General features: G+C 39.5%; 1 protein-coding gene across 1 annotated transcript in view; it reads right to left on the bottom strand.

Moving 5' to 3' along the window:
• Window positions 1-1,071: 1,071 nt before the first annotated feature.
• Window positions 1,072-26,085, bottom strand: part of LOC144628857 (putative ATP-dependent DNA helicase HFM1) — a 33,213-nt gene continuing 8,199 nt past the window's right edge. Inside the window, exons 10-44 of the mRNA XM_078486962.1 lie at window positions 25,526-25,699; window positions 24,977-25,023; window positions 24,582-24,735; window positions 20,781-20,869; window positions 20,432-20,475; window positions 19,895-19,996; window positions 19,749-19,774; window positions 19,437-19,556; window positions 18,803-18,850; window positions 18,281-18,327; window positions 17,618-17,751; window positions 17,126-17,173; window positions 16,568-16,648; window positions 16,200-16,291; window positions 16,011-16,117; window positions 15,368-15,415; window positions 15,197-15,260; window positions 14,714-14,747; window positions 12,591-12,672; window positions 12,459-12,505; window positions 12,021-12,106; window positions 11,897-11,929; window positions 11,069-11,119; window positions 10,391-10,551; window positions 9,690-9,796; window positions 9,050-9,111; window positions 8,575-8,635; window positions 8,373-8,449; window positions 7,674-7,754; window positions 5,155-5,209; window positions 4,668-4,774; window positions 4,027-4,255; window positions 2,419-3,181; window positions 2,087-2,128; window positions 1,072-1,538 (exon numbers count right to left, since the gene is read on the bottom strand). Coding sequence (XP_078343088.1) covers window positions 1,478-1,538; window positions 2,087-2,128; window positions 2,419-3,181; window positions 4,027-4,255; window positions 4,668-4,774; window positions 5,155-5,209; window positions 7,674-7,754; window positions 8,373-8,449; window positions 8,575-8,635; window positions 9,050-9,111; window positions 9,690-9,796; window positions 10,391-10,551; window positions 11,069-11,119; window positions 11,897-11,929; window positions 12,021-12,106; window positions 12,459-12,505; window positions 12,591-12,672; window positions 14,714-14,747; window positions 15,197-15,260; window positions 15,368-15,415; window positions 16,011-16,117; window positions 16,200-16,291; window positions 16,568-16,648; window positions 17,126-17,173; window positions 17,618-17,751; window positions 18,281-18,327; window positions 18,803-18,850; window positions 19,437-19,556; window positions 19,749-19,774; window positions 19,895-19,996; window positions 20,432-20,475; window positions 20,781-20,869; window positions 24,582-24,735; window positions 24,977-25,023; window positions 25,526-25,699 — 3,564 coding nt within the window. The 3' untranslated portion in view covers window positions 1,072-1,477. The remainder of the gene's footprint in view (window positions 1,539-2,086; window positions 2,129-2,418; window positions 3,182-4,026; window positions 4,256-4,667; window positions 4,775-5,154; window positions 5,210-7,673; window positions 7,755-8,372; window positions 8,450-8,574; window positions 8,636-9,049; window positions 9,112-9,689; window positions 9,797-10,390; window positions 10,552-11,068; window positions 11,120-11,896; window positions 11,930-12,020; window positions 12,107-12,458; window positions 12,506-12,590; window positions 12,673-14,713; window positions 14,748-15,196; window positions 15,261-15,367; window positions 15,416-16,010; window positions 16,118-16,199; window positions 16,292-16,567; window positions 16,649-17,125; window positions 17,174-17,617; window positions 17,752-18,280; window positions 18,328-18,802; window positions 18,851-19,436; window positions 19,557-19,748; window positions 19,775-19,894; window positions 19,997-20,431; window positions 20,476-20,780; window positions 20,870-24,581; window positions 24,736-24,976; window positions 25,024-25,525; window positions 25,700-26,085) is intronic.

The following is a 26,085-nucleotide window of genomic DNA, read 5'->3' as shown; positions in this document are numbered from 1 at the left end:
ATGTTTTGTTCAGTTTAGTTAGTGTGTACGGGGTATACATTTCAGGGTTCATACATAGTTTTGCTTTTGCAGTTTGGACTTCTTGGAACTATTTTTTTTAATCAAACTCAGTGCAATGAATTAAATGTCATGCCCAGAATAGGAATATTGGCTTGCTAGTTGCAACTTGAACCCAGACCTAATTATTATTATTAATAATAATAATTTCTTTTCTAGGTGACGAATTATTCAGGAAATTTCATATTATTTCCCGATTTTCAGACTCTGCACGAGCTTTGTTAGTGGTACAACACTTCATTTTAAAACAATAGTTCTATTGGTTTGCTGGTGAAATGAGTTACAGCATGTAAGCCGAACTAGGGGGATGTCGAGGAACTTGTAAATCACGTGTCTGGCTTGTGATTACTGAGGGGGGGGAGGGGTTTTTTGTGAAGGAAAGAGGGAAAAAATTTACGGCGGAAAAAAGAAAAAAAAACGGACGGAAAAAAAAAAAAAAAAAGGGAGAAATTAAAAAAAAGAAGAAATTGGAAAAAATGGGAGAAAAAGGAAAAAGAAACCCCCTTTGCTACCCTGATTAATACAATCCATTTGCTCCCCTGCCCTCCCTGACCTCCTTCCCGTCTGCCCTTTTTTCCTACTAGAATAGTCATAGATTAACTAAATTATGTTGAGCTACTGCTTAGGGACCGGTCCTTAAAGAGAGGGGTGGGGGAGGGCTGGTGCAAATGAAGGGATGCTATGTTCAAATTCTTCCGATCCTCCCCTTTTATGAAGCACATTTTTCACTGACCCCCTCCCCACCCTCCTCTAACCCCCTCACTCCCCTAAACCTCCCTAATATGTGTACATAAATTTATATGCTCCCCCTTTTTTCCCTGCATAAAAACCATGGACTCTTCCCCTATTTGCACCATCCCTAATGACCAGTCCCTTAGATCAGTATCTAATAACGTGGTGTTTAAAACGAATATTTTGTTACTCGGAGAACCATATGACATGTTCGAGTTTGCAGTTTGAAGTCTTTATGCTATGAAGGATTTGTAATTTTATAAACTAGGCATAATGTATATTTATTGCTAGAGCGAATGTAATGAAATCACTGGCTGGTATGTTAACGGCTGTGTGACTGAACTCGGAAGGACATGAACCGAAAGTCAAAAAATTTAACTATTTTATTGGTTTCCAAAATAGAATAAAATAAATTATTGGAAATGAGTTTGAGGTTGCGATTATTTTATCCCGAAACTATATTGCTTGTTTGCTAACGCCAGTTATCAAATGTTTAACGGGTGAAGGTTTGCGCGAATCTTTTCAAGTGCAAAATTGCGTTCTTGTTTAGTAGCAGTCAGCGTTGTTGTATAATTTAGTCGGAAATCACTGGACAATTTAGCTATAACTCTTTTTCAAATAGCGTGGATAACAAATCTGATTCAATCAAATTGATTGGCTCTCTCGGGTATTCGCTCCATTTCCTGGTTTACAACAATCCATTGAAAATCCCCGCGAAGGCGTCTTGTTCCTCGTGTTCCTTTTCACTGCTATAAAAAGAAAGTACCAAGCGGAATTAGTTTGCCGTACAGGTCGTACAGTACTCATGTTATCAATCACACAAGTAACGTAGGCAATTTAAAATGCTTGTCAATGAGGGAATAAATTGGAACGCATTAAACAAATGTGGCGGGACAGAACGCTGAGGTATACTGTTCACGACCTTACAAGTTCGCTGGAGTACATACAGTTCCTAAATCATTGCATTAACCACTGGAAAAAACGAAACTTGTCGTCTTCTGAAGCTATTAGGTCGTGTTACGGTCGTTCGTATTAGAGAACACCAACCACTATGTTTCTTTTTAATATCGTTTCCCGTGCTATTATGTCAGTTTTATGTTTCTTATTAAGAAGTTTTTTTCTCACGTAAGCAAGCTAAAGGCAGTGTAGATGTTTCCTTGTTCTTCTTGATACAGTCAGTTACACAGTAATCAGTCCTGCCTTTCAGAATGCCGAACTGTACGATTTCAGTTTCATCATTTCCGTGACATAAGCACTTTGATCTGTGATGTAGCATTGACGTTAACTGGGAACTTACCTTTTAAATGATTTGGAACAGAAGAACGAAGAAGAGATGGGGCTGCAAAGAAAGGAGAAAGTTTCAAAATAAAAATTCATTCAACACAAACCCAGTGATGCAAATCAGCATACGTGTAATTTACATAACATCATTGTGATGTGTTTGGGTTGTTGCACAGTCAATGTAACCCTCCAGTTTAGTCCCTGAACGATCACAATAAGAAAGACCCTTGAAGTACAACGCCGTGATGACGCTCTAGCGGGGAAAATTGTGCGCGCGCTAAAAGAAGCGTATGTTAATTTAGGCTGTAAGCTGAATTCCATGAATTTGATCACGATAGCTCGCGTTACCTTTGTTTACATCGGTCTGTGCTGAAATGACTATCGATTGCAGACGCGCTCTCTTCTTCCAAGCAAATTCCTTCTTGCATCGCTAAGGGATCCAAGTAAGTTGCGCTCAACGGGCTTTCAAGATTCGTCGGATTGTGTGTTTCCTGGTTTGCGCTTGAAGTGTTTCTCTGATGACAAGGTTTAGTAAACTCAGGAAAAATACCCCAGTTTTCCTTCTCCAACATGTCCCGTAGAGGATCAAGTGTTAGTGAGCTCCATTTTTGTCGCTGGGTGATTCTCTCAGTGGTGTCAGGGTTTGGCAGTTCTTCATCCCAATTGCCACTGTATGCACGCCTTGCGGGCCATGTTTGACTTGTCATCTCAAAATCATCCGCTCCAGGGGTGGGTGGTGGGGGAGGCAAAGGATACAAAATTCTTCTCGGATTCCCCTTTGGCTGACTGCTACTTACATACAAAGAGGTGCCTTTTGTTACTTTCGGTGTTGAGCCTGTTAGAAACTGTGAACTTCTTGACGGTGGCCTTTTGACTTCATCTGACATCTGAGTTTTGATTGTTTGACTTTTGACATTTGACTTCTTCTGACATCTTTCTGGAGCAGTCAATTCGTAGTAGTGAGACTGTGACACTTTGTTTCCCCTTCCCCATGAGTATGGATTTGGTGGGCTAGCGAACGTATCATTATCATCATTTAAAATCGAGGCTAGTTCGTCATCATTCCACAACTCGTCGACACTGAAACAGGGTAGCTCATCAGCTAAGTGATCTGATGAAATAAAAGAAAGTTTCAGTTATCAATCTTGTTTCAAATGAGCAGTTTATTATACTTTACGGCGTATAAGTCATCTAACATGTCTTATTATTCAACACATGCGCGCGCTGCCCATATATGGTCAAAATGTTAACGTTATCTGTCATCCGTACATAACAGATATCCTGCGATATACGTAGGTTGCGAAGATTCGTCCGAAAACTTGTAAAGCGCTGCATAATTACAGTTTTTCTATCTGCAAAATGTGTTTCGTTGACAATTTGTTGAATAATAAAACAATTATCCTGCTCAATCTTGCGGAATATCGTCTGATTTTAGCCAACTCGGCCTACGGCCTCGTCGGCTAAGTATCAGGCGATATTCCGCGCGATTTCGCAGGATAATTGTTAATTATTCTCAGAGCCTCTTTTTAAAAACAACAACAACAGCAATAAGCAAACTACGCGAAATTTTGAAGAAGCATTTGTTAGAACTAGGGATGGGAGAATGTAATTCACGGTATGCCACGATAAACCATTACATTAGGCTGTTCCAGACGTTTGGTTAGCGGAGGGGGGAGGGGGGGGGGAGCGCAAAAAACGGCGAAGGAAAACAAAGGGAAGGGGTGAGGGAGGAGAAGGCGAACTCGTCCCAACCCCTCACCATTTTTGCCAATCGCCTTTCTTCGCGCTATATCCCGTTTTTCGCGCTGCTCCCCAACGAAACGAACGCCTGGAACAAGCAAATGACACAGCATTTGATTGGGTGTACCTTCCACGACACGTAGGAAAAGGGCGCGTAGACTTTTAAAAAAGAAGACAAGGGTGCTAAAACGTAAGAGCAATAACAGACATGTTTACCATCGTCTGTATAATCTTCACCCATATCTTGCTGTTCTTCCATTTGCCGTTTGTGCCACTCAATCTCTTCCCAACAACTTTCACCAAGATGTTTCTTCTTAACATGGTCCTCGCTCTTCACTCTGTAGCTATCCACATCATGGTGAAAAGGGCTCTTGCGAGTGTAACCAAATCTTTCATCAAGAGTTAAATCCACAAAATTGGTTTCTCCAGTCTCGGGCGCTGACATCTCAATGATAAAAAAGTGGAGAACACTATAAACCTACATGAATACTCCACATGATTATTAAAAGTAACATGTAAACTGAAAGTACGTTGGTTGAATTAAGTTACCATCAGAAATTTTGTTTGACTATGTCTATCCTATATGGTTTTTAAAGTAGTAAAAGAAGCTTTTTCTAATCGAATGCCAGTGGTATGTTAACCTTTACTTGTACCTTTTGAAATATATGTGAACATTGCAAACAACGCAATAGGAGGTCGGTAAAGCTGAGAAAAATATAACCTGCCATCAGGCGTCATTTTCATCGTGCAATACAGAACACCTGATCGTAGGTTAAGAAAAATATTTTCACTTTTGACCGGATAAACGAAACACGGTATGACATGGTATCAGTGAGCTACAAACACTCGGCAGTTACCTTCAAGCGTTTGGCTGGCGTGCCAGGAATTGCTTGAGTTCTTTGGTGAAGGTTCTTTAAGAACATATTCATGTTACTTTTTTCTTCTGCATTCTTTCTCACTGCATCTGTAACGCATAAAGAGTATAGTAAATACAAATTAATGCTGAACATAGTCTAAGTTAGCGAAACCAACTAAGCAGAGCAGGCTTGTTGTGGTTTAATTTTGGGTAGTATAGGGTTAACGTATTTCTTCCAATAAGGTCACTACATCTTTTTCAACAATTGCGCATAGCTTGTATAGCAAGCGGTCCTTCTTTTCATTCTCGTCCCCACAGCCGCTCGTCCCTCTTAGCCGGCAAAGCCTGGGGCACGAGGAACAAGTGGCTCTGGGGACACAAGGTGTGATTGCCTAGATTTTTAACCAAAAAATTCAAATCTAGCCAATCAAATCAACCGTTTTAAAATCCCTTACAACAATGCGATTTCTGGATTTAAATCAATTTACCTTTAGTTGAAGTACCCTTCAATGGTAAACGATTTGGTCCTTCATCCCGTTCCATCTATAAAAATAAAACGTAACTGTTTTAAGCTTTCTGTGGTAACGTTAAAACAGTTAAAATTTAAGGGAACTCAAAATGAAACGTACAAGTTAAAACAAGAGGGAGCTCAAAATCAAACGCACAAGTTAAAACCATAGGGAACCCAAAATGAAACGCACAAGATAAACATGAGAAAACTCAAAATGAAACGCACAAGTTAAAATAAGAGGGAACTCAAAATGAAACGCACAAGTTAAAACAAGAGGGAAGTCAAAATGGAATGCACGAGTTAAAACAAGAGGGAAGTCAAAATGGAATGCACGAGTTAAACAAGGGAACTCAAAATGAAACGCACAAGTTAAAACAAGAGGGAACTCAAAATGAAAAGCACAAGTCAAACAAGGGGACTCAAAATGAAACGCACAAGTTAAACATGAGGAAACTCAAAATGAAATCCACAACTTAAAACATGAGGGAACTCAAAATCGGTGAAACTCACAACTTAATACATGAGGGAACTCAAATTGAAACGCACAACTTTAAAAATGAGGAAACTCAAAATGAAACGCACAAGTTAAAACAAGAGGGAACTCAAAATGAAACGCACAAGTTAAAACAAGAGGAAACTCAAAATGAAATGCACAAGTTAAAAGAAGAGGAAACTCAAAATGAAATGCACAAGTTAAACAAGGGAACTCAAAATGAAACGCACAAGTTAAACAAGAGGGAACTCAAAATGAAACGAAAAAGTTAAAACATTAGGGAACTCAAAATGAAACGCACAAGTTAAACATGAGGAAACTCAAAATGAAATGCACAAGTTAAACAAGGGAGCTCAAAATGAAACGCACAAGTTAAACAAGGAAACTCAAAATGAAACGCACAAGTTAAACAAGAGGGAACTCAAAATGAAACGAAAAAGTTAAAACATTAGGGAACTCAAAATGAAACGCACAAGTTAAACATGAGGAAACTCAAAATGAAATGCACAACTTAAAACATGAGGCAAAAATGAAACTCACAATTTAAAACATGAGGGAACTCAAAATGAAACGCATAAAGTGAACATGAGGGAACTCAAAATGAAACGCACAAGTTAAAACAAGAGGGAACTCAAAAATGAAATGCACGAGTTAAACAAGGGGAACTCAAAATGAAACACACAAGTTAAACATGAGGAAACTCAAAATGAAACGAACAAGTTAAAACAAGAGGGAACTCAAAATGAAATGCATAAGTTTAACATGAGGAAACTCAAAACGAAACGCACAACTTAAAACATTAGGGACCTCAAAATGAAACGCACAATTTTAAAACACGAGGGAACTCAAAATGAAACGCACAATTTTAAAACATGAGGGAACTAAAAAAAAAACGCACAAGTTAAACAAGGGAACTCAAAATGAAACGCACAAGTAAAAATTGCCTTGGCAAGTCTCGGAAACCATTCATAGAACGGCCAGAGACAGCTTCACTCACGAACCACCATTTCTCGCTAAGAATAGTTTTGAGCGTTTCAATCAAGGGAACTCAAAATAAAACGCACAAGTTAAACAAGAGGGAACTCAAAATGAAACGAAAAAGTTAAAACATTAGGGATTTCAAAATGAAAAGCATAAGTTAAAACAAGAGGGAACTCAAAATTTAACACAGTTATAAATTATTAAAACATAAGGGAACTCAAAATTAAACGAACAAGTTTAAACAAGAGGGAACTCAATATGAAACGCATAAGTTAAAATAAGAGGGAAGTCAAAATGAAACTCATTTTCGAAAGTCGTGTTTGCATATAAAAAGCTTAAGTAAAAATATATGAAGTTTCAAGACACAGAGGGCTCAAATTTTCATTGCGACGTCAGCGTACGCAAGCTCGAATCTGGCAAGTGTTTGGTTTATAAGTGTTTCTATGAGTCATAATTTTCCACAGCAGAAATCCCTAGGCTGGCATTATTAAGCTAAAATGGTGGTACACTGTAGAGGCAAATATCTGAAAAAAAAAAAACAGAGATGAGAGATGATTTGATGGTGATTGAAACGCCAAAACTATTCTTAGCGAGAAATGGTGGTTCGTGAGTGAAGCTGTCTCTGGCCGTTCTATGAATGGTTTCCGAGACTTGCCAAGGCAATTTTTACGCCTTTTAGCTTCTAAAGAACGCAATTAGTGCAATATTTTGCCGGTAGGATTGGGTGGCTCGACACTTATAAAATATATATAAAATGGAGGCAGGTAGACTTGCATACCGCTGATCATTACTACCCTGTGTCCAGATATGTGAAAGCTGCAGATTTTTAAATCACTGCTGGTGTTTTCCGCACAGATATGTGCGGTTCGGCGTTTAAGGGAAGGGGGTTAAGGAAATACGTTTTTGTCTTTACTGGAATTGAATTTACAAGGCAGTCAAGTCAAGTATTAACCAATCCTGTTAGCCTGAAATAATGAAAAACAACGCAAAGCAACACAAGGCATGACAACATGTCAGCTTACTTCTGGCTTCCTTTTCCTAGCTTTGGAGACGACGCCTTCTTTGCAGCATTCGTGCCCACATGTGTGTTGTATTAAGGAAATTACGTTTAATTATTATTGGAGAAGTTTTTTTGCTACCACGTCGACCAGCTTATGAGTGGAAGGCGTAGGGAACTAACAGCAGTGGCGGATCTAGGGGAGTGGCCCAGGGAGCCCGGGCCCCACCTTATTTTTAAGCCATACTGAGGCCCGAAGGGCCGAGAAAAATTATTTTTGAGAGCAGGCCGCCCTTATTTTCCAGGGTCTGAATGATTGGGCCCCACTTACCTGAAGGTCTGGATCCGCCACTGGTTTTAGGGTGGTCAATGTCGTTGCCTTTTCGACAAGAGACTGGATTGTATAGCACCTAAGTCCCTTTACCCTTTTCTTCAATTAAGTTTAAAACTGAGTGCCAGTGGACAATGAAACATTACTTGACAATAAAAATGCAAGGTAGTGATGGAGGAGGGCGTTAATAGCCAGCAATGCTTCCCATCCACGGCGGAGGAGGCGGGTGTTATGGGGTAGCTATAACAAACGGTTGTCGTACGTAAAGTGAACATGAGCAACGGTCTGATAAGTAAAATAGTGATAGTTTTATAATTTTTTGAATCGTCAGGACTAAATTAACGGACGAAATCAAAACTCAAAGGCCGCTTAAATCAAAGGAGTCAAAGGATATATTTCCTTGTTGAGGCAGCGGTGACTGCAAGGAATCCTAGGCGTCCCTACTTTGGATGAAGGGCCACTTGTCGTTTCTGATCAAATGAAAATGTTTATTATTTTAGCGATAATTGTCGAAAGTGTGTAACACCAGATTTTTTGTTTTAACAGGCAATTATATCTATAAAACATGAGAACCATTGACTATTTCTACAGTTACCTGAACTGGATGCAACCTTTTTCACGTTCTTAGGAATATTTGCTTGTGGCTCTCTTTTCATCTGTTTTTGAAAAAGAAGACCGCTGGATGTTAACTCGTAGTCTGAATCAAATTGTCGTGAATAAATTGGTTTGACTTTACGTAAAGCCGTTTTATAGAGTAGTTACCCGTACTAGGATTTAAGACAGTATAGAAATAAAATGCAACAGAGTTAGAAGTAACTTACACTGTAAGCCTAGTACGACGGAAATGAGGATAGGAAGGCCTTTTAATGGCCAATGTTTCGATTTGCAGTACTAGTTTTCTACAGGGCCAGAATAGGAGTCCCGTTAATTTGGTTATCACTGAACAGGCTACAAAAATCTGGCCGCAAGTGTGGCTGTTTGATAATATGTCTGACTGAGCTTTCGCTCGAGCAAAAATAAAATGGCCGTAATAAGATGAGGCAGGGTTTCACGGTATTAGTTATACTTACGATAAGAAACGGACCGACGCCACTGTAGTGAGGTGTAAAGGTTTTACTCACATCCAAACCAACTGAAAAAAGAAACAACTCATCCTTAGTGACATTTAAGTATCATACAAGCTTTTTTTAATTGACGTTTTTTCGCAATGGGTGGTTATTCTCGTCATCGTCATCATCATCATCATCATCATCATCATCATCATCATAAACAACAACAACTGATTCTTTATTCGTCTTCTGCAGCAGGATTATTACAGAACAGTTAGCAGGGGACGGAAACCCAGAACCCGGTTTGCAAAATTAATGGGTGGTTATCATCATCATCGTCGTCGTCGTCATCGTCATCGTCATCGTCATCGTCATCATCATCATCATCATCATCGTCATCATCATCATCATCATCAACAACAACAACAACAACAACAACAACAACTGATTCTTTATTCGTCTTCTGCAGCAGGTTTATTGCAGAACAGTGAGCAGGGAACGGAAACCCAGAACCCGATTTGCAAAATTAATGATGCTAGAGTCGATAGAACGATAAACCACATTTAGGGAAAAAGCAACACTCCTCGCCGCTTCATGCACATTTTTTTTGCTAATTAGACAGTCTTGTTGTGATTAATAATATAAGCTACTGCAGTGATACCATATTCTTGACTGATGAGGTGTATGTTGAGTTCTGGGGACTGAACAGCTGCCCGTTGTATATCTACTCGCTTACTCCAGTATCCCTCCTTCACGAACACAAAGTCCCTAATTAAAGAGTAAAACCTCATATTAATATAATGAAAGACAATTTATTAATCCATGATCTACAGTCTTTAAAATAAGTAAGTAACTGAATTAAGTTTGTCACGAGTATGGTCACAGAAACTCCGACGTGAGTCCAACCCATGATCTTCCGCACAATGTCCAGTTTATTAGCCGAGTTACTGAAGACTCGTAGCGACTACTTTCAAATGACATACTGTCCTGCATTCTGCTAGGATCGGCAACGTCGAAAGCCTCAAGAAAGGCAATAATGTAAAGATGGTAAATATTAATTTTGCTCATGCCGTAGTAAGTAACTGTTTCAAAACTTGACCTTAAAATCTTTCGCCGGATATCGCGAATTTAAAGGGACCTATTACCAGATAGACCATAAATATGTTTTTAAAACCCAATTTGACGGAATCTCATACACTTCATTTAGCGCTATGTTTGCCATGCGATTACCGGTAATGCCATGCGATTACCGGTAATCCCCTAACAAACGGGAAGAGGTCCGTGATAGGTCAGAGATCAGTAAATACAGTGTAATGAAGGTCTAAAATGCTTATTGGATCTTTTAGATTAACTCTTCGTTACCCTAATCTCTGTTTGAACACCATTTTATTGTCAGCATCAGCAATCAACAGAAGACAAAAATGACTATTCCGTCCCGAGCCAATGGCATCTCTTCGTTTCATGTAGTTTGTCATGGTTAATGTGATAACTATCTCTGCACGGTTTGGCTGTTGTCTTCCAGTCTGTGCAAAACACAAGATGGGATTAACTTTCTACAGATACCAGTGAAACATCGCTTCCGAGTTGTAAGTAATGAAAATAGGACTGAGCAGTCTGCGATTAGGATGTAATCGAGCAAGCAAATTCAAAATCGGACAAGCGCGAGGAGCAAAAAAAAAAACGAATAACGAGCATGGCACTTCTTAATTGTACAAAACAAAGTTCTATTGACAAAGAGGTTAAATAGTATAATTGAGAACATTTTTAGACTAAAAACTAGGTGGTATATTCTAGTGGTTAGTACTAGCGCAAACAGCACCTAGACAGGAACTCATTCGTGATGACTGCCCAGTTACAGTCGAGGGTATAAGGCTTGCGGGGAACCAATTGAATTGAGAATTTTGCCAAGAGATGATTAAACGTGAGATATCATTGACTAGTCTTTGACTGTTAAAACGTCCCACTTGATTGGCTAGATCCAGTAACCTACTTGAAATTACAGTGAGTTGGTATTACATTGACTGATTTCCAATAACTGACCTGCTGAACAGATAGCTCATACTTCGGCAGATTTGAAGCTGCTTCGCGAATCTTAAACAAAGGCAATCACACCAATAGTGAGATAAACGGGCAGTGCAAAAATAAACTTATGCTTCAGTAATGAACTGGCGTACTGTAACGGAACATTTTTCGGTGAAAAGGTAGATTTCAGTTAATTTTGAAACCAGCAGCCTAAATGTTTTGGAATCGTATAGCTAGTTGTATAGGTATTCTGCACGTACTTTGAGAACAAAGCCTTTGAATTAAAGACCCTCTAATTCTAGAACTTAAAATAAGCTCTAGGTTCTTCAAGACCTTAAAAGTATATTATTTGAATTTACTCTATTTTCATATCCTATGCAACTCAAACTGAGTTGTCGAAATACTGTAGACTTCAGTGGCGGATCTAAGGGAGGGGCCCGCGCCCACCTTATTTGTAGAACAAACTAAGGCCCGAAGGGCCGAGAGAAATTATTTTCGAGAGCATCACCCCCCCCCCCCCTTCTTATTCTAGGGTCTGGATGATCGCCCCCTCCCCCTTATCTGAAGGTCTGGATACGCCACTGGCCTACATCTCGTTTATGGTCATCGTCCTTTAAAGTTATGAGTTTTGGCTGTAGGCGAGACAGTCAAGATCACCATTAAACACCACGTTCCTTGATAATGTTTTTGTCAGTTCGAATACAAACATTCGTAAGGTAGCAGGTCAGCTCCCGCTCCCGCTCATTAAAATTTGACTCTCGCAGAATCGCGAGAGTCCCAATTTATATTAATCAGACCTAATAACTCCTTAATTTCTTGTTAAAGGGAGGAAGGAAACAGGTATACCTGGCTTCCGAAAGGTGGATGGCGATTCACGATCTGAAAGGTAAAAGGTATGAAACGTCTTTAGACAACATTGTAAACAGAATTGACGTTGAAGGAAAACAGTTGAATTATAGTATAATCTTACCATTTCTATTTCTCGAGGATTTGTCTCTTCGATTTTCTTGAAGGTTGTCAAGCCAGCGTTGACCATCATAGTCGATAAAGAAGGTCCTAAACAGGAAAAAAGACAACAAGACAGTAACAAGAAAAACTGAAATTACGAATAAGTCAAAAAGAAAAAGCTCTTTCACATTGAGCAAGGCAATCCCATCACATGACCCAGCCCCTTTTAAACAGTGAAATGACTGAAATATATTATAACGATTAATGTTAAGGTTTTATGGAAATCAGACCCTTAATTGTGATTCTCGAGGCGGTTTAAAATGATTACATTTTGTGGGACCCTTTTCTTTCTTAGCCGGCATGAAAAGTTTTTAATTTTACATTTATGCACATATGAACGTTGTTACCACTAGTAAAAATTCAGCATAACCGTGCCTACAACAAAGAGGTCAAATCATACCAACTTTCTCCAGTTGCCTTGAAACAAACTTGGAATTCTCCCACAATCTGCCGGCAAATACGAAAAGTGTAAATTACACAAAATTGTCATCTATTAAAAATTGGTAAACTACATTGATCGATTTATAATCACCTGGCTCTTATACACTTTGCAAGGACGACTGAGTTCTGAAGAGACATGAAGTCATTGTTTAGCATTTGAAGCTCGGTCAAACCTGGGGAAAAATTGTTTAGGTAATAGTCTTTATTAGTCATTTGAGCAATAATGATTTGGTAGAATTCTACTACTAGCGAAGTTTGAAATGAAACTCTTAGAAATGCTGTTTCCAGCGTTCCGGAAACCGGAGAAAGTTTCCCAGTCAAGTTTGGAGTTCTCTTGCAGGCCCGTAACCAGGATTTTGGATGGGTCGGTGCGTATGAGTGCCTCCGGTGCGAAATCTTGAGCGCCGCGGGCGCGAAAGCGTAGGGGGGTCTGGGGGTATCCCCCCCCCAGAAATTTTGAAAAAAATAGGTTTTCTGAGACAGCATTTCGTGCGTTTTGAAGACAGTTTGTTAGGAAAAAGGCAGGTAAAAGTGAAGGTAACAACGACAATAATTCTGGTATATTTTTAAATTCAAATCATATTTTTGGAAACAGAACCTTGAAAACGTAATTTACAATTTATTTAGCTAACAATGACGGCAGTACATAGAAGGAAGACAGGAAAAAGATAGTTGAAATTAACCTAGAATAAAAAAAAAACTGCTGGAGCGATCTGTGGTCATAGCTTAAAATATATAAATGGTTTAAACAGATCTAAAAAATACAAAAAGGATACTCTAAATTTTCGATCGCCTTCTGCGGTCTTCTTCAGAGAATGATGGATTTTGCAAGGTTCGCAGAATTCTAATAAGTTGCATTGACGTTATTGTTCGTTGCCCCCCTGGGGAGCAACTAGCGATGCGTAAACCCTTGGGAAGGGCGCTCTTTCGTTTATAGTGTTTTTGTCGAGGAAAGAATGTAAAGACTCCAGAAACAGTCTTTTGTTCTTGCTGCTTACACCTGTTTCAAGAATTTCGGCGTAACTTGGATGTATGTCGTGGCCGATTTCTGCATGATGCTTAATCGCGGCTCCTCGCGATTTCCAGCTTCTTTTGCTTTCCCCAACGTATGCAAATGAGCATGTCCTGCAAGTCACTTTGTATACAATTCCTTTCAACCGCTCTTTATTCGGTCGGTCCTTGGGCTTTTTGAAGATATTTCCTAACGTTCGTACTGGTTTAAACGCTGTCTTGATGTTTTCGCGGCTCAAAATCCGTCGAACGCGCTCCGACACTCCTTTCACATACGGGATGGACGTGTATGCCTTCGGATTTTCCTGGGTTCTTGGTTGCGTGTTTGTTTTGTTTGATTCGCCAGCTGACTTGATGAAGCTCTCGGGATAACCGTTAGCTTTTAAGTCATTAATAACGCGTTGTTTCTCGTTTTGTCTTTGCGCGGTTGTTGATGGAATGCACTTAGCTCGGTTCATTAGAGTCTTAACGACAGCTCTCTTGCTTTGCGCTGGGCTGTGTGAATGGAAGTCTAAATACTTGCTCGTATGTGTGGTCTTGCGGTATACACCCACCTCGATCCTACCATCCTCATTAACGGTGTTGTTGGTGTCCAGGAAGGCTATGCTGTTCTTGCCCATAGTTGTTGTAGGCATCTCCACTGTAAACTGAATGTTGGCGTTTATCGAGTTTAAGTGGCTGTGAAAAGCTTCAACACCGTCCCTCTTAATGCACGCATTCGAATCATCGACATAGCGGCGCCACCACTTTGGTTGAACGGGCGAAGTTACACAATTTGGTCCAATATGCCACACGAATGTACAAATGGTGGACCGTCGATCCAAAGGACCAAATTGAATGTAAATAGTCGAAGTACAGAAATATCATTTCCATTTATTTATTTATTTATTTATTTTCATTTTTTATTGACAATGAGCGGACTTCCTCGTGCGGGGGGGGGGGTGCGGACGCACCCATCGCACCCCCCCCTCCCTACGGGCCTGTCTTGAATTCCCCCGAATTCTGACCGATCAAATATTCAGTTTAATAAACATATAAAGCGATGGCAGGGGCCACTTTTTTCAAAGTAACCGACATGACATGGAAACAACCGGACGAAACTTCCGGCCTCAAACAAAACCCTGTTCTTAGCCATATCACTGACTGTAACAGTTGAAAAATTTCATCAATAATTCTGAAAGACATAAATTGTTCGTTACTTACAGCGCGTAATTCTTTGTCCTACACGGAAGATTTTCTGCCATAAAAAGTAAAATAAATATACAGTATAAAACTATTTGACAATTTTTTAAACTTGTTTTAAAGGAAGGAATAGGTTAACCTAGCTGCATGCATTTACAGTTTTTAAGCTGCATGCATTTACAGTTTTTAAGGCTTCATTTCTGAACATCTGGTGGTAAAAAATACAGTAAATATACAATAAAAAAAAACAGAATTGACAATTTTTGTAGCTTGTTTGGAAAAAGAGCATAGGTTAATCCTTTCAGTTGCATGCGATACATTTTTACATGTAATGCTTTATTTCTGAAAATTTGGTGGTGCTTCAAGACAGTGTCCCTTAGTTGATGATTTTCTCTTTTCTTGTCACTTATCTACTTGACAGGGTATAATGCTTTGATTTTGTATGGATAATTTAGCAGTTTATTACTCGTGAGTCTTAAAGATTAACTAATGTACGGAACTTACCGTAACATCTTGGCTTAGGGAAAATTCCGCTATAGTGAGAGAACCAAGGGTAGCTTGAATGAGGCTATACAGTACGAAGAAAATGATAAGTCTGATAATAATCAGTGTTGAATTTACTGATAGACAACTAAAAGTCGAAAATATATAGAAACGCTGTTACTAAATTCTCACCAATTAACTTTTTGCTCCGTGGTCTTGATCCTTCCATTGATTGGATACCTGTCCGTGAATTAATGTATGAAACAGAACCCATTATAGGCTACAATGCAAGTGATTTTTGTCAAGCAATTGCGAATTAATAAATTCGTTCTTGTGAGTTAACAACAAAAAATGCAGCGCATACAAAAATTGAAATATGAAATCATATAACTAGCAAATACGACACTCGCGCAGAACCTTGTCGTCAAAATTAGATACCTAGCGCGCTCAGGACAGGACTCCGGCTTCTCGAGGAGCAAACTGCATGGGGAACAAGTGGCGATCAGTTGGCATATGCTTGACGAAGAGCGGGGAATTTATGATCCTTATTAACCAATCAGAAATAGCGCGATTACTTTGGTAGGTGTCACGTGAACCTGTCGCCATAAGACATGTTTCGCTTGTCTTGTATGTTATAGTCGAACTTCCGCTAACATACTCCTCCTTTAGGTGGACACCAACCGTAAGTGAACACTTGGTTATTTTAAGGTGACAGTTAATCCTAAATCAGTTCAAATTGAGCTGCATTAATAATAATAAGTTGTAGGCTCAGTCACGGGATTCCGACCTAAAAACGTTACTTGCTCTCGAACTCTTATCTACAAGAGAGTTATACCTTATAGTTTCCTTATTTTTGTCCTTGTTAAGAAGATTCAGTGCTCGTTTCTCATTCACCCGAAGCTTTACGTCGGAAAATTCCTTGCATTTTGATACCAAGTCAACCTGAAATTCATAATTCAAGTACATCAAAAACTCGAGTGTCGATTCATAAGTTACAAAACTTCAGCAAAGCAGAGTTGTTTACCATGTCACTGAGACTTTCAGTTCCTTTGATTTGAAGGAATTGTTTCATGGAGTCGTAAGCAATGCAGTATCTCGCCATTAGACGGCCTGCCTCTGAAATAAATGCAAAGGAAAAAATATTCATTTCTTTTCTTTACTAGTTTTAACATGTAGAAAAGGGTCACTATAAGGCATCTGAACTACTATTTACTGCCAATACTGTGACGTTGATGCGCTATGAAACATGATAGTTTGAAATCAAGTCATTAATTTAGCCACAGCTAAACCACTTTACCTACGTAGTTAATCAATGATTGGGCTAAATTTTACCCCACACCCATGATATAGAGTCCATTTACCCACACCTGTACTATTTCAGTTTTTACGTACCCGTGGGCTTGAGATCAAATCCGTCATCCATTTTAATGAGCCCTGCCTTTTCCAGTGTGTTTAGGCTCTTCAAACAAATATCTGTGCAAAACAAATTACACTCTTTTCAGCTGGGGAATCTTTATGTCAAATCAGGAAAAGAAATTAGTGGACTAGTGTTTTAATGGGACCATAAGCGCAGATCTGGGACAAAAACCGACTTTGAATGTATTCCAATATTTTAATTAATGAATGGCCGAAGGCGCCACAATGAACACTAGGATGACTTGTAAGCATCGTCCTTAGTGCTGACTAATTAAAGAGCCATTCCCAGCGTTTCTAAGTCTCAAAATCTGTTTGGGCGTCTGAACGTCATTTTATGAATTATTATCACAGCTGTTTTAACCCAGCTCCCGATGAGAGAGATTCATTGTTTGAAGTGTATACTAGCCAATATCACAATTTCCCAGCTGTACTCGGTTGAAACGAGTCCTGCTGTATTATTGACACTTTTGATCTAAAATAGATTTTCCTAAAGGAACATCAAGATCATCTGATTGTGTAATTACGTTAATTCACCTTGTAACTTTTGTTCCAAACTTTCTTTCTCAAGTCCCTCAGGTATCCCTATAATAAGACGGGATTATAACAGACACGAATGCCTTTAAAACAGATATTTGTTTCAGGGAGACAAAACATTTATTCTAAGGCAAATATTTAAAAAAATTGCCTAAAGGAATCAAAGGGTTCAAACTGTTATTTTGTTGAAACACTCTACCATGTTCCCCACTCCTCTATTCATCATTTAGTTGTCTCGGTGTGCCATTGACTGCGATTTGTTGTGAATACTGTTTCAAAGGGGGTAAAGAATCAACTATAAACTGTTTCAACATCAATGACGGAGCTTATGGTTTGGTCTCACTTTCACTCACTGTTATCTTTTCAAGTTGAGCGAAGACCCCGCCCTACCTTAGGGGGATTTCTCTTGTAAAACGATTCGTAGTTATGATCTCGCTGGACTTTCGTATTGTCACTGCAGCATTTAATACTTCAAACTCGGTGTACACTCACCATAATGCGTAGGGTTTTTCAATATCCTTATATACAAAAATGTCGACTTCAACCATTCCAAGGCAATAGACACGTCCGTGATGGTGTTTAGAACGATCTCTGCATTCAAATGTTCGATTAGGTGATGGTGCAAGCTGGTGAAATAATGACAGTACATTTCATACCACTAAAACCCACTTTCATTTATTTTCCACCTGTTCCTGTCACTACTAATACTCCGTCAGAGGGTCTACTAACACCCATGGGACCGCGTTTTGGTGTTGGTGTCCGTTTTAGCAGGTGTTGTTTTCAGTGACGTTTCTTTAGCCCCACCCCCACCCCCCCACCAGTTCTTTAGTTTTTACCCGGACTTCAACTACTCTTCCCGAGGTGAGAGCTTACGGCCAGCGTCCGTCGCATAATCTTAGACCCAAAGACACCTTTAGTAAAAATCAAGGTTTTAGAGAGAAAACACAAAGGTGCATTTTCACCACCAAAAGCTAGAGTCACTTAACTTATTCGCATCAAAAGATTGCTAGTTACTGAGTCAACGGCTAGTCGACGTAGTTTATGGTTGCGACTCTCTATCTGCAGAGCCACCTTTTTCCTGTTCACCGGCGATCCCCCAGTCATGTGGCATATGTCGACTGAACTAAAACAACACGCAATTTTTCAATAGCAAACCTGCTCTCTAATTTTTGAGTTCCTTGAAGTAGGCCGGTATACTTGTCCTGCAAAATAATTTAAAATAAAAGTAACTGGCATGGTTAATTGGTAGGGATTGAAGTTTGCTAAAATAATAAAAAATCAGTTGTTACAGGCGGTTACACTGGTTACAGTATGGCCTGCTATTGAAGTAAGGGTTAGGAGAGAAAACTCCTTGCCCCATCATGCTACCTAAGCCAGTGTGCGATCTACTTTTCATGTCAGGATTAAAGAAAAGGGCAGTAAGCTTAGTTTGAAAAGTTTATAGAACTCCCGAAAAAAGGAATGTTACTGATAAGTACTACAGTAATTCAATATATCATAACTTGATAGCGAGCGACCTTAACTTTTTACTCGGTGATTGTAAAACACATAACTATCTTTACGCTATGGAACACTGAGAAATAATGAAATGCAAAAACAATAACAGAAGAAAGAACCATTGGTTTACTCAGTAAGGAGACAAGAGACTGTAATATAATGGATAAGAGTTCAACGAACCTTATTAGCACTCGTTGTTAAGATGACTGCAGTGGCAGAGGTATCAAACTGAAAAACAAATCACATCAAGAGACATCAAATTAAACGATAAAAAGAAGGTTAAATAAAAAACACTAGCTGCTGATAGTGGTTTTCAGATTAAGTAAAATGTATTCACGAGGAATCAGGTGAGAAATTTTAAAATACACCGAGCACCACGTGGAAAATCAGTTTAAAATTACAAGGGACACTGTCACGGGGATTTAATGCTTTTCGGTAAAAAGTACTAAAATTGGTGAATAGGTCTTCTCGTACATGAAATGCACCTTGTACATCAAGATGGAGATATAAAGTAAATTGTTGATAAAGGTAGAAAGGGAGCCATAATAGTTTTTAATTGTTTTTTCCAGTCCACAAGGACAAAACGTGAAAAAATCAGCCTGACTTTTCCAAGTTGAGATCTAAAGTTCCTGATGGCATCACAATATTACTTGTTTATCGCTTCAGTACACTTGCATGGTGATTTTTAACAAAATTGGACCACTATTCGCAGTTTCCATATGTGTTCAGTTAGGTTCTTGAGTTTTTGAAGTGAAACTGTTGACAGTGTCCCTTTAATAAATAACTTGTTAATAGTACACTGTCGCAAAATTACCTGTGGTCTTCCAGCCCTTCCAATCATCTGTAGTATTTGTGTTTCAGAGTACTCTTGAAACACGCCCATTACGTAATGTGCAGTTGACTTAATGATTACAAGGTGAGCGGGAAGATTTACCTGGCAAGAGATCTTTCGTTAGAACAGACTAAAGTAACTTTCGTTCTTACTTTAAGGTAAAGCTGTTGCTAAGCCGAATCGGACAACTATTGGATTTTCAGATTGAACGTGAGTATAAGAAATTCTTTGGACACCAGTAATGATAATCGCTATTTTATAACTTAAATTCAATACAAGATCCAGAAGACTTACCCCTACAGCCAGAGTACTGGTGGCAACTGAAATCAGAAGAAAAGCCAAGATGAGTTAAACAAAAAAAAAATTCTTTGCCGCGTTTTAGAGTTCGTGTTTATGACAAAGGGGAATTTCAGCAACACGATAAGGCGTTGTGTACTTACATATTACAGGCAGGTCACCTTTGATGAACATTGTCTCAATATTTCTTCGATCGGTAGGGTCCAGTCCTGCATGGTGATAGCCAATCCCACATATCACCAGCTCTACAAATAAAGTCAGACACGACTGTTTTAAAAACAAGAACTAAACCATGATCATGATAGTTAGCTAAAGATTTCGTCCCTTAACCTTCCTTAGGACTATAAGCAGCAGGGCGGAAGTTACAACTACGAGAAAACTAATTTTTTGAAAGACAGAATGCTCATGCGTTTTCCTATAGTTTTTAACTTTTGTTTCGCTTGCTAGAAGGCACGTTTTGGGACCACACGTCTCCTTTGGACCTCCACGTCTCGCTTGCCTTCGGCTCCCCATTGTAAATACACATAAAGATCGGCCACTCAAATTGTAGTCATTGTATCTATCACTTATGATTACTTGATCACTCAACGAAGCACATTTACAACGTAAGGAAAGAACTTCTTTGTTATTATTCGGGTAAATATATTTTCCCTCGCTCTGTTTTTATTCTCGAGTCTCACCTCTTAGTTTGGAATCGTGAAGAGAGTTAGCAATCCTTTGAAGCCTTGAAAAGAGAAATCATACACACGTTAATTTAAGAACTTTTAACCAAAAGCTTTAGTAGTAGAACAACACTGGTTTCAACATGAAAACAGTAATGCATGTCCATTCATGTGGACGAGGTCCAAATAGAGGAACCACATTGTGTTCGATAAACGAATGGATAACGTTATCCACCGGCTTAATCGCTATCCAGACCAGTGGATAGCCGCTTAGTTTTTGTTGTTAATACATATCCAATGAATAGCGTTATCCACCCTTTGAACCTTTGAACAAACCAAGGCCAGAGTGCTAGCTACCTTTGTTTACCTTTGCCTGTGCTGTGAGTTCATGATAAATCGTGCGTCTTTGACAAGCATCTGTGCTGCTTGCTGAGCACTCTTCCGTGTTGAACAAAACTGTTGAAAAAGACCCTGCGTGAGAAGACTGGAATACTGACAGATTAACGAAAAAAGAGTGGATATAAAACTGACTTAACGCAAGAAAGTGCAAGACGCCAAGGGGAAAAAAAGATTCGAAGAAAGCCATCAAATAAACATATTTTTAAAGTGAGACTGAGTAACACCATTCTGCACTATTTTGCATCTGAATAAGCCTAATAGTTAATGATCAAAGATCTCTTCGAGATATCGACTTTTTTTGCATAAAGTTAGTATGAGTAGAAGGTTTATCCTGGGCATTGTTGTTCGAACATATCAAAGAAGAATTCAAACGTCTGTCAGTTCAAGCATTTTTTTTTATTTTCGCGGAGGAAATGCTGTATTTGTCAGTCGCGACGGCTGGGCGCTTTGCGACTCATATACTTTGGCTTGGTTAAAAAATGGTAAACTTTGACGCTTGCCTTTAATCGAAATAGTTGTTTCCTTTCGAGTTAGAAAGATTTCTACTGGGCTTAATGCAGGGTTCCCGATAAAGGTTACGCACGACAGAGTTACCTTTTGTCTCGTCACAGGCTTACCATCCAATGTTTGTGAGGTCACAGCATGCCCATATAAATATTCAAATTTCTTCACTAATTGCTATTGTAAATATTTAAGCTTTCTAAAATCTGCCTCTACGACTTTCATTTGTAATAAAATAAAGTAGAAACATTTTCGCATTGTTTAGGTTTGTTTTAATGCCGTTTTCCTGGCGATTTGTAGCGCGCGAGAGCAGTTCTGGGAGTTTGAGTTTTCGACTCGTGTACTGAATACAAATATTTACACAAGGCGTGCAACTTGGACATCGAAGAATCCGGTACCGCCTCTGGAATGTAGCCGAAAAATCAAATTTCCTCGACTCGCTTTCATCGGAGATCCCGGTCCTCGAAAGAACAGTCTTTGAACTATAGTCTGGCCTAATTTGAGTGCGATCGGTACGCCCCGTTGCTCTTTTAACTAGCTGGAATATCAAATTAGGTCGTAAATTTGCCGATTTACAATGATCTGTACCACCTACTTGGACAATTTATGCAATATTCGCTGAAATTGGTCAAAATTACTACCTATGCTCTCCCCAGAAAGCAGAACATGTTTCACTGCAAACGTCCTCTGGGGTACCCCAAAGAAATACTGCTCGGAAATCACGACGGCGAAGCCGAAGACAACGTGAACTGGAAATTTAATTTGCACCTCGACTTCTTGTTTTTTAATTATATAAAAAAAAATTTACACTCAAATTCGATAGTTTACTCAAAAAAATTCACGTTATAGCGAGTACACATAAATTTCCCAGTTCACATTGTCTTCGGCTTCGCCGTCGTGATTTCCGAGCAGTATTTCTTTGGGGTACCCCAGAGGACGTTTGCAGTGAAACATGTTCTGCTTTCTGGGGAGAGCATAGGTAGTAATTTTGACCAATTTCAGCGAATATTGCATAAATTGTCCAAGTAGGTGGTACAGTTCATTGTAAATCGGCAAATTTACGACCTAATTTGATATTCCAGCTAGTTTAAAAGAGCAACGGGGCGTACCGATCGCACTCAAATTAGGCCAGACTATAGTTCAAAGACTGTTCTTTCGAGGACCGGGATCTCCGATGAAAGCGAGTCGAGGAAATTTGATTTTTCGGTTACATTCCAGAGGCGGTATCGGATTCTTCGATGTCCAAGTTGCACGCCTTGTGTAAATATTTGTATTCAGTACACGAGTCGAAAACTTAAACTCCCAGAACTGCTCTCGCGCGCTACAAATCGAAAAGAAAACGGCATAAAAACAAACCTAAACAATGCGAAAATGTTTCTACTTTATTTTATTACAAATGAAAGTCGTAAAAGCAGATTTTAGAAAGCTTAAATATTTACAATAGCAATTAGTGAAGAAATTTGAATATTCATATGGGCATGCTGTGACCTCACAAACATTGGATGGTAAGCCTGTGCTTCCACCGGAAGAAATTTCACAACAGGCTACAAAAAAACTTGTAAATATCACTTCACACCTGCATTGAATGTTAAAATTCTAAATTGTGCAACTCAGCAGAAATAATCAATTGTCACGAAATGAGTTCCTTTTGGTTAACTATTAGCAACGTTTTAGTGTGTGAAACACTTGTACCAGTACAAATATTAAAACTTGACACCACTAAGATAATTACGCACCGAAGCTGGTGTTAAGGATCTACTCAAAAATTGACAAAACAAACAAATAGTGTCAACCGTAGCCGGTAGAAAATCGAACGAAAAATATAAACAAAACAATAAATAAATCCGCCACTGCGTGAGATGGTTCTTGTGTGTTCCTAGCCTGCCGCGAAGGCGGCCTTGCGAGTGACCTTTAAATCTCGCCACAGATCTCGAAGATCACGATCTAACAAAGAATAGAAAAATTAATAGTCATAAACGGTAAAGAAATCGTGCGGTACGGAGACCAAGCTCAAACTTGAGAACACGGGAAGTTGACGGAAACGTGCCCCAAAACTACTGTCAAGATGCCAGCGAGACAATAAATCTGCGGCGCGATTCTCTTCGCCCGATAAATGAACCGCGCGTAGTTCAAAGTCATGGGAGGCTGCAAAAGAGCGGCTAGCGACTGATCCTGAAGTGAGTGCAGGAACCACCGCAGCGTTATCGCAGAATACTTGAATGCGGCAACCGGCCCACAGATGGCCCCACAAACGCAGAGCAACTAGGATGGCGAGCGCTTCTAAAAGATGAATCTCTAAAAATCGGGCAAGGACCACTGAAGGAAACTGTACGTGAAAATATTGAGACTGCGACAATGCACCACATCCCGATAAGCACGCGTCAGTGGAGAACACGGTGTCAGGAGCAGTCCAGACAAGTGAGGAAATAATAGAAACTCCATTGTGAGTCCGCATGAACCGAAGCCACCACGCAATGTCTCTACGAAACTCAGTAGTAAGACGCGTACGATGACCATTCCGTTTAAGTGTTCGCAACAAACAAATAGCTGTACTATATCTATATCACGTGCTAAACATGCAATGGGATCATATAGCTATTACGCAATGTTGATGAGTGACAAAAGACATTACGATCTGAGAACTGAACTGGCGTCCTCCAAAATAAACAAATAATTGTTATATAACGTTTATACATGTGACAAGTCACGTTTTTCACGAGATCGCAAGTGTTGACGCAATACTAATGAGAGACCCTTTCATCACCCACAGCGGAAAGAAATTCCTTGAGAAATTAAAACAGTCCCTTGAGAGTTAACAAGAATGCGATTCCTTCCGGTTCAACATTTAGCCCATAACTGCTATTCTCCTTCCTTTTGCTTGTAAACAAGCAAAAAACGTCGAAAAAACTGGTTCAAATTACTTCTGTCGCCACAAAATAAAAATGCATGCACGGTATTTTTGTTTTGTTTTTGTTTTGTTTTTGTTTTGATCGACCGCATTTTGTTTTTATGTTTCGTTGACCTCTGGGTGTTAATATCCAACAAAAAGCTGAGTTTCTGAATCAATGATATCATTTTAAATTTAACCCCTCAGTGTCGCATACGGTAATTTATTACCACACCTGTTACAGAATTTTGCGCGCAGTTTTCAAAGTAACCATTCTAATGGCATTGCCATTCCAGTACTGGCAAACGAAGCAAATAGGTTTGTATCTAAGCATAAACAACTAGCTACTTTTTACCGTACTGGCTATCATATTGTGCTTACCACGAGAGTAGGCTTTCGATCCGAGTAAGTCTGAATAATTCCACTCAGTTTATAATTCAGAGACAAGTCAAATCGGAAGTCAGAGTAGTTATTTCCCTTTGGAAAGCCAAGGACAACCTTTCTTAGCTTCACTGGTCTGTGTGAATCGTCCATACTGTAAAGGAAAAAAATCAAAATATAGTTCAGGAGGGGAGACAATCGGGTTCCTTCTTGAACCCCCCCCCCCCCAAAAAAAAATATCCACTCCCACCCCCAACCCCCACCCACCCGAAAATTATCCCGTTTCCCGAAAATTAAACGCAATTACGGCGATACACACTTCCAACGTCTGTTTCCTGACTAATCAAAAAGAAGGCTTTTCACTAAAACCAGATTCAAATACAAGTTTCATATACCTGTAGTGTGATGCTGGAGAGTCAATTCCTCCAAGCCAGGCCGCGATCTGCATGTTTGGTGGCGGAAAAAGAAACACTGTCATCCAAGTTATATTTGTTACTCACCAAGGTTACAGGCTGAACGTAGAATGCAGAATGCCTGGTATATATCCAGTTAGGACTAAGTGATGAATTTGCTTGGTTAAGGCCCAGTAATGAGGCAACAGTTTCTTTTAACTTGTCTCGCAACATTGTTGCATTGCAAATTGTAAACGATGAGTATCAAAGTTATTAGTTTCTAAAGAACTGTTGTGCTGCGTCAGCGAGCAAGCGAAACACTTAGTTGATTATCAACTAGAAGTTGTTAAAGGTAAATAAACCGCCGCAGCGGTTGGAAGGTTGGAAAGCCGTAGCGGTTGCCTGGAAAGCTAACGTTTCGAGCATTAACGTCCTCAGTCCATCGCAGTCCTCCATCGCAGCAAAGAGCGACACACTGACAGATAGGTAAAGCTAATTGAAGCCCAGTCTACTAATGTATGTGCAGTCTTTTAGTGTTATTCCACAACTTACATCTTCAACATTTGGTATAGTAGCTGAGATGGCTATTAACCGCATGCCCGCTCTGTCTTGACTGTTCTTGTTTCCTGAGGTGCTATTCCGAGTCATGGTAGACTGAACGGTTTTCATGCGACTAATAACAGCTTCAACGGTAGCTCCTCTTGCGTCGTCGTTTAGGAGATGAACCTGGAAACAGGGAAATATGAAACAGTAAAGTTGTCCCATTTACTTTACCAACGTAAAGTTAAAATTTAAAAATGATGCCTGGTCAAAAATTTGATGTTTAAAGCTCGATCAGCCCACTTTAGAGCGAGAGTCACCGAAAGTTGAAGGATAATAATTGCATGAGAGTTTTCTTCAACTCTCAGCAAGGGTGGGCCTCGACTCATTCTTCAGAAAAAATTGTATGAGAACGTACCAGAGTCGCCGAGAGCGTTTGAGAGTTTCAGGCCAAACAAAAGACTTTGTACTCTCGGTAACTTTCTCTTCACTTTAATCCGGGCTTAAGGTGAGAAAGAAATACTTTTTTTTCGTTATTTTGTGGCTAGAGCTTGTCAAGATACAATGCGTGC

The sequence above is a fragment of the Oculina patagonica genome, chromosome 10 (assembly GCF_052425735.1).
Source record: "Oculina patagonica isolate OP01 chromosome 10, crgOcupat, whole genome shotgun sequence".
Classification (NCBI taxonomy): domain Eukaryota; kingdom Metazoa; phylum Cnidaria; class Anthozoa; order Scleractinia; family Oculinidae; genus Oculina; species Oculina patagonica.
This window is presented reverse-complemented; position numbering and strand designations above follow the sequence as displayed.